This window comes from Penaeus chinensis, chromosome 27 (genome assembly GCF_019202785.1).
Source record: "Penaeus chinensis breed Huanghai No. 1 chromosome 27, ASM1920278v2, whole genome shotgun sequence".
In the NCBI taxonomy this organism is placed as follows: domain Eukaryota; kingdom Metazoa; phylum Arthropoda; class Malacostraca; order Decapoda; family Penaeidae; genus Penaeus; species Penaeus chinensis.
The window spans coordinates 32,006,530-32,014,029 of record NC_061845.1 but is presented as its reverse complement, the minus strand read 5'-3'; the positions used below and the strand labels follow the sequence as shown (position 1 = coordinate 32,014,029).

The following is a 7,500-nucleotide window of genomic DNA, read 5'->3' as shown; positions in this document are numbered from 1 at the left end:
GTCGGCCTGACTGCCATCCCTGCCAAATCCTAAAAGGCCTACACACAGGGCGCTTGTTGGCCTCTCTCGGCCTCGTGGGTCACCCCCTCGAGGCCCTCCCTCCCCCTCTGCCCTCCCACCTGGCGTCTGCTTCCAGGAGTCGCCCCAGCCGACGCCGTCGCCGCCCCTGGCGTTGTCCTCCTCCAGCCACTCCTTCAGCGGGCGGAAGTAGTCGAGCAGCGGCCGCGCCGTCATCCTCCTCTCGCCAGTCATCACCTGCAGCACGTCCTGCCACGGCTGCGACGAGCCCAGGGACAGCATTCTCCTGCGGCCGGAGGCAGATGGAGAAGTAAAGGAAGGCGCACATTACACGAGAGACTTCACCTGGGCCGGAGGCAAGGCACTGATCTGTTCCGAGAATCAGCGAATGCTGTCCCGGAAGACTAAAATTAAATAGGTCGCTCAAACAACTTACATATTTGCATATTCTATATATAGTTATACATATGACCCTGTCTAATAGACGCTGGCGGCTGATGCCCTATTTGACCCCGTTTATGCCCTATTTGACCCGGCTGATGCCCTATTTGACCCGGCCGGCGCAGACGCTTATCCTCGCGGGCGTCTTCCATGGCGGTGGCGCACCGGCCGCTTCCGGTGCCCGGGGCCAGTCATCGGGCACGCTGGGAGGCCAGCTTCATCTGTCCAAGGTGTGGCTCTCCCGCAGTCAGTTCTGGCCCAATGGAGAAGAGTGGCTTTGGCGACATCTACGTGTCGTTGTGAGGCCGTGCGAGTAAAAGGCCGCCAGGGAGGAGCTGGGAAATCCCGAGGTTCCTCGCGGGTCCTCGCCGGCGTCGCTCCCTTTGGTGCTGGTCCCCGTCCTCGAGGACGCCGCCGGGCAGATCTAGGCGCTACAAAATGCGACGGGAGTTCTAAGATGCGAAATAGTCTGGTCGCTGGCGGCGTTGGGCAAGATTCTCGTAACGTCCCCTCTCCTCGTTCTCGGCCGACTCCGCCAGCGGCCAGACGATGACCGATTTCGCATCTTAGAACTCCCGTCGCATCTTGCAGCGCCTGAATCTGCCCGGCGGCGTCCTCGAGCATGGCCCGCGACGGGGACCAACGCCCAGCCTCCGCTCGTGCGGCCGAGGGACATCACCGCCGAAAGACCCTGGCAGATCTAACCCATGAGATCTAACCCACGAGCGACCACTAACCAGTAATATCTATTTTTCATATTTCATATGAGGTATCATGCAGCTAAAAAGATATATATAATTATGAGGTGTCTCGATAAAAAAAAATATATATTCAAGCAGTGATCATCCTATAACGCAGTTCCTTCATTAATCATATGTACTGTTCATACAAATGTACATGTATAACTACAAGCACGCATGCAAGCATACATAACAGTATAACTAATGCATTTATATGATCAGTACATGCGTGATACATGTATATAAATCTGATAAACATGATTATCTATCTATCAGTCTTTACTGACACACATATGTACGTATCTATCTATCAATCTCTCTATCTATATATGCTGACCAAGCAGCCACACAGCCAGTCAGAGACTCACGCGAGCAGGTCCCCGGCCTCCTTCGACCCGTAGAAGTCGCAGGTGTGGAGCGGCCCCTGGTGGTTCGCCGCCCTGCACAGCGTCTCGAAGAACTGAAAGCAACAGCAGCCCTGAGCGCCGTCCGACAGCCACGAATACAAAAGGATATCACTGATTCTTTCACAAAGACATGCAGCAAAGCAGGGAGATCAGACGCACCTGGAACTGCAGCACAGTGCGGGTGAAATAGCGGATCATGTCGTACCCTGTGGCGATGTGGAAGATGGAGACCGCGTCCAGGTCGTCCTTGGTCCGGGACACCGGCGCAACCACGCCCAGGTACTGCTCTCTGCGGGGGGAAGGGGGAGGCCGTCACACGCGTCGCCCTCGAAAGGAAGCGAGAGGGAAGCGGAAGGACAGAGCCAACTTTTCCTTGTCACTTCATCGTTGATTTTACTTTCATAATATGGAATTGGAAATTATATCATTCAATCTTTTCTACCACATTTTGATGTAAAATTATAGCTAAAAGTACAATCACTCGTCAAGTGTCTCCCCTCCACCGCCCTATGTTGTAAGACAGCACAAGAACGAGTCCCAAAAGCTTCATTTCATTTACTAATTATTTGCTCCCTAATATTGTATTTCCATTTATGTGAGCTTTAGTTTTGTATGGAATCTGTTGGTCTAAGTTGAAGCTGAATTCAATGGAGTCTTGGCTAGACTCCTACATTCCAAGGACTATGGAATTTGATGCACAGGCAGTAACATGTTTTCGGATCTACAGGAGTTAAGACATAATTCCTAACTTACGTTAGACTTGTAATAAACATAGTATTAGATAATCAACAAACAGCTGTATCTTCTTCTTTTAAACTCTTATTATCACTATAAGGAGCTTGCTTAACACCCCCCAGCACTTCCCACGAATTGGTCCACATTCCTTGCCAACATACTTAAGCTTCCAGAACTCTTCGTTCGCCTCGTCCGTGTCATACTCGCCCCTGAAGAGCCTCCACCGCCAGAGGTCGTTGACGAGGTGGAAGGGCAGCGTGGTGACGCTCTTCAGCGCCGTCCGCATCAGGAAATTGATGCTCAGCTCTGTCGGCGAGTTGTATTATGCTGAATGCTTCGGGGTCGAGAGCAGTTGGGGATTCAAGACCCATTAATTGACATATTGAGGAAAGATATCCTGCAGTCAACCTATTAACAAGGATCGACTTTGAGCTCTAGACCTTCAGGAATTCAAAAACATAAATTATTAATTCGTTATGCACATTAGCTGACGAAATCTTCTCGAACGGCATGAAGAGAGCGCGCCCTTACCCTTGCTCTCGGGGACCTCCTGCAGCAGACCGATCTCCGCGAGATGCTTTGGCGTCGACATGGACATGGACATCAGTTCCCCGATAGCCTCGTGGAAGCCGTCGTTGGCGCCGTCTCTGTCCAAAGGCAGACTGTCAGGCTGGGCGGCCAAGAGCTCGACCTGCGCCCATGCAAGAGGGGCGGTTCTCAGCCCTCGCCGTAATTTCCTTGAATTTCTTCCCAATGATAGAAATGTACTTGAAATGCATAAATTATGCTTCTGCACGATTTTCAATAACGTGAGACTTAATTACTTTTCAAAAATGAATCATTATGTAAAGGAACTTGGTAAAACTTTTTTTCCCAAATTTACTTCAATATCCGTTTTTCTATTAATGCACTATTTCATCATCCATTTAATCCATATTTTACCATAGTAATATTGCTGCTTTTAATTGTCCGACTTTATACAGGCAAAGTTTGCAGACGGAAAACACACACAGACATTCATAAAGGGAGAATGAAAAGGTCCGATTTTGTCTTGCAGGTTACTGTTGCCGTACAAGCAGTCTGGTCTTATCAAGTTATCAAGTGCTTGAAATTTTTCATTTTACTTGCATAAGAAATTATGAAAATATGTTTTAAAAATAAAAAACAAGAAAGTTTAAATCTATTTTTCGGCAGTTTTTTTTATGAAATGTCATAGTAATTTTGGCCGTGTAGCCTCACAGATGAAATAAGGTCTTGCTACGGATCGTAACTACTGCACACACCGGGGACTCACCTGTAGGTCAGAGGCAAGTGGGCGTACTGCATGAAGTACTGGATATGACCGAGCTCGTGATGGACTGTCTCAAGGTTCTCGAAGTTGACCTCTGAACACATTCTGATCCTGTGAAAGGACCAGCTCGTAAATGTTACCAAGATTAAAACATTTACTGTTATCTGGAATTTTCATTCCACTTTCTTCCACCGACCTGAAGTCTTTAGAATCGTAGAAATCCCAGGCGGTGGCGTGACACTGAACGCTGCGACCCTCGGGGCGCTCCAGCATGGATAGGTTCCAGAAGGTCTCCGGCAGCGGCTGCGGGGAAGCGAAGAAACAGTTACTTTCTACGATTTCACATTTCTTGGTGAGCTACAGAATTTGGGTACATGCGCGCGTAGATGATAATGTGTGTGTAACTTAGAGCTATCAAAATAAAAGCTATAGTTTCGCGCAGGAAACACCTGGTACACTCATGGCGTGTCTCTGACTGCCAGGCAGCTCTCCGACCGAGGTGGAGGGAATATGTAAGATCAGGAGGCGGTAGTTGGGGCTGAGCTAAGGCAGTGAACACAGACGGGGCGGGGCAAAATAATGCACAAACATATTTGAAAAAGTGAAATTGGATAATATCATTTAATATAATTTCCCCCAAGTGACATTCAAACACGCTTATTTACTCTTGAAAGAAGGTAAAGGGCCGCTATTCACAGTTGATATAAATTACTGGTCTTACCTTTTGTAAATATAAGGATTAAACAGAATTCTTTGGTACTGAAGGAATGTAATATCCTGCACATCTTTACTATAATTACAAGAAGATTAAGTGCGTATGTGTTTTGCGCGCACACAAAATCGTAATCACAAATCAGGTGCCCTGTAATGGTTATCACTATGCTATCCCGAACAGGCATATGCTGAATGGCCACCGGACTAATGCTTCCTCTATTCCCCATCATGCCATATTAGGCAAATAACAGTTTCTTGTAGAAGGTAATGTTGATCTGGCAACTACCATCCCTCTCCTGCCCCCAACACCTATAAGTTCGCCCCTTTTGCATCGCCAGATCCACAACGCGCCCACTCTCTGCCCTCACTGACCTCCCCCCCCCCCCCCCCACACACACACACTTCGTCTGCATGGTACCCTTCCCGCCAGCAACGACCCACCGAGCGAAGGACCAGGACCGAACCGCTGTTTCCCCGTTGTTCTGCACAGAACTAAACGCTGGCGAGGGCAATGGTAGAACTTATACAAAGAGGATCAACGCTGGAGTAATTATAGATACATATACTACTCAAGTAAGAATCATAATTGAACTTTGAATTCAAGGAAGTCGGAGCATGTGCGATCTCTTGCAAGCAGAGGCACCCTTACCTTCAGACCCATCGAAGTGAAAAATTCTTCCCCTAACTTGAACATGTGGGTGACGTTGTAGCCGCCGTCCTGCATGGTCTGCGTGACGTCAATGTCAGGCTGCTCTGGATATGGAACCAACTCGGGGTAAAGATTCGTCCAGAACCTAAAGGAAACCAAGTTTGAAGATTTAGACTCCTAGAAGTCTGGATTTTTAAAAATCTTTTCGCCTGAAAATGAGTCACTGTGCTTTGATAACTGATACATACATACATACATAAACATATATACACAAAATGTTTGCAAATGCGACTTCAGCGTCTCACCTGCCCCACATATCCCCCAGGACGCAGGCAGGCAAGGGCCCTCGCGGTGGAATCACCTGTCGGCACACAAATGGAATTACTGGCATATCACGAGCTTATTAGACCACGAATTCCTTGCTACACATAAATTGTTCGTTCGGGGACATTCCTCGTTCCCATGGCAAAGATTCCATAACAGATTCAACGGCCTCGGTCATCACCTGGTCGCCGTACACCTGCCGCAGCTTCTTCCTGACGTAGGCGTGGACCAGGCGGTACAGGGGGTCAAGCTCCTCGTAAAGGGCCAGCATGTCTTGCTCGAATGTGTCGGTCTCGTACTGGAAACGAATGTGCAATTTTAAGGCGTGGATTCTATTTCCGAAAATTATGAAATGTCACACAAGACCAGTGATAGGATGTATGACAGTAATTTAGTAAATGGCAACTTTCGCAGAATGAACTGAGGGATATAATCGTAACATAAAATGGGCCCTAAATTTCGATGAAAATTACCCAAACGAGGAGATAATCACCTTCTTCCTCATCAGATCGCCGGCATCCGTGTAGTTGTTGAGGCGAGCGTGCTTGTTGATCAGAGACATGTACTGCAGGTAAAAGGGCCTGATCTGTGGGGTCGGCACTTGTTAAGATCACATTGAGCATCTCGCATGGAGATAGAAGCTTTATAAAGAGCACATCCGTGTTATGTATGGTTATGAGCACATAGCAACAAGCCTGTTACCTTCCTGGAGACGCGCGTCCTCCAGCTCTCCCACACGTAACTCAGTTCGGTGTAGTTTCTGGAGGTCCCCATGACGCGCGTTAGGCCTGGCTCCAGGTTCTCGCACTGTTGACAGAGAAGGTCGCCACTTGCAATGTATATTGCGTGCTCACCCACTGTAAGTCCTTCGGGAATCAATGAATCATCCAACTGGCGCTCATTATAGCAACAGCTGTGGCAGATAGAGATTGAAGGCGGGCTCTAATAACCCATGTGCCTATTCTCTCAACTGAACTATATAGTTAGTTTTACCTCGGATCTCTCCTTCAGCTCGTAGAGGGTCTACATATACACTAAACTTGACCTTTCCCCTATAAACCTTCCGTGTTTAAGAGGAAAAGCTTCTTTGAATGCAGCACCAACACAAAAGTATGATCCCTATTCGCAGATGATACACAGTTACTGGTTATTACCTTTTGTAAATAAATTAAAGGCTTCAACAGAATTCGATGGTACTAAAGGAATGTAACATCCTGAGTTAACTTTAATGAACCCAGACCTGGCACCACGAACCTCCTCGCCTTGCTGCGCCGCGAGACACACAGTCCGCGGCCCGTTGTGGGTCGGGAATGTTGCTCGAGTTATGCTATGGTCTGCGCCTTGGCGTCTTCCTCCTCCAGCTGGGCCTGGAACGCCTGCGGGAGACCGAGCCTTGGACGGTTACGTTTACTCTCGATTGGGGTCGGGCGCGGGGCTAGGCTTGCTTTGTTGTGTTGGTCACTTGTCTTTTAGCCGTTTCGGCACGGGAATATACATAGGGTTATCTTGAAGTTATGGCGGTTGTGTGTTAGTGTTTGCGGTATAGAGAGGGAGAGAGAGAGAGAAGGAGAGAGAGTTAAGGAGAGAGAGAAGAGAGGTTGGTGGGGGGTGAGGAAGGGGCGTGAGAAGAGGAAAGAGAACAGGGTTGGAGAGAGAATGGAAGGTGGGAGCAGGGGTGGGGGGGGGATGAGGGAAAGAGGAGATAAGGAGGAGAGGAGACGAGAGAAAGAGAGAGAAGAGAAGAAAGACAAGAAGAAGAGCAGGAGAGAGGAGAGAGAGAGCCTGAAAGAGTGTTGGGGAAGGAAGGGAGAGGTTAGAGGAGGTGGGTGGAGGGACTGGGGGGAGGAGATGGAAGAGAAGAAGAGGGTGGGATGTGTGTGAGAAGAGTTGAAGAGTGGGGAAAGGGTGATTTTGGGAGGGGGAGGGAGAAAAGAAGTAAGAGGGGAATTAAGAGTAGGAAAGTAGTAGAAAGGAAGAGAGAAAGTAAGTAGGAGGGGGGGGGAGAAAGAAAGAGTAGAGGATTGGAGTGAGTCGGGTGGAGAGAGAATAAAGAGGCATGGGAAGGTGGTACAACGGAAAGGAGAGATGAAGAAGAGATTAAGAAATGTGGGGGGAGGTGGTTGAGGGGGGAGGAGAAAGTAGAAGAAGAAGTTAGTATAGATTATATAGGATATAGGTGCT

General features: G+C 48.4%; 2 protein-coding genes across 2 annotated transcripts in view; both read right to left on the bottom strand.

Annotated features, from left to right (window-relative positions):
- The window catches only part of LOC125039248 (angiotensin-converting enzyme-like), a 7,323-nt gene extending 715 nt beyond the window's left edge, over nucleotides 1-6,608 (bottom strand). Inside the window, exons 1-13 of the mRNA XM_047633049.1 lie at nucleotides 6,574-6,608; nucleotides 6,022-6,126; nucleotides 5,813-5,905; nucleotides 5,501-5,617; nucleotides 5,301-5,356; nucleotides 4,996-5,140; nucleotides 3,829-3,935; nucleotides 3,636-3,743; nucleotides 2,873-2,988; nucleotides 2,503-2,647; nucleotides 1,766-1,895; nucleotides 1,568-1,659; nucleotides 120-304 (exon numbers count right to left, since the gene is read on the bottom strand). Of these exons, the coding sequence (XP_047489005.1) occupies nucleotides 120-304; nucleotides 1,568-1,659; nucleotides 1,766-1,895; nucleotides 2,503-2,647; nucleotides 2,873-2,988; nucleotides 3,636-3,743; nucleotides 3,829-3,935; nucleotides 4,996-5,140; nucleotides 5,301-5,356; nucleotides 5,501-5,617; nucleotides 5,813-5,905; nucleotides 6,022-6,093 (1,366 nt within the window). The 5' untranslated portion in view covers nucleotides 6,094-6,126; nucleotides 6,574-6,608. The remainder of the gene's footprint in view (nucleotides 1-119; nucleotides 305-1,567; nucleotides 1,660-1,765; nucleotides 1,896-2,502; nucleotides 2,648-2,872; nucleotides 2,989-3,635; nucleotides 3,744-3,828; nucleotides 3,936-4,995; nucleotides 5,141-5,300; nucleotides 5,357-5,500; nucleotides 5,618-5,812; nucleotides 5,906-6,021; nucleotides 6,127-6,573) is intronic.
- Nucleotides 6,609-6,630: 22 nt separating this feature from the next.
- The window catches only part of LOC125039542 (angiotensin-converting enzyme-like), a 23,673-nt gene continuing 22,803 nt past the window's right edge, over nucleotides 6,631-7,500 (bottom strand). Inside the window, exon 4 of the mRNA XM_047633594.1 lies at nucleotides 6,631-6,695. Within this exon, the coding sequence (XP_047489550.1) occupies nucleotides 6,642-6,695 (54 nt within the window). The 3' untranslated portion in view covers nucleotides 6,631-6,641. The remainder of the gene's footprint in view (nucleotides 6,696-7,500) is intronic.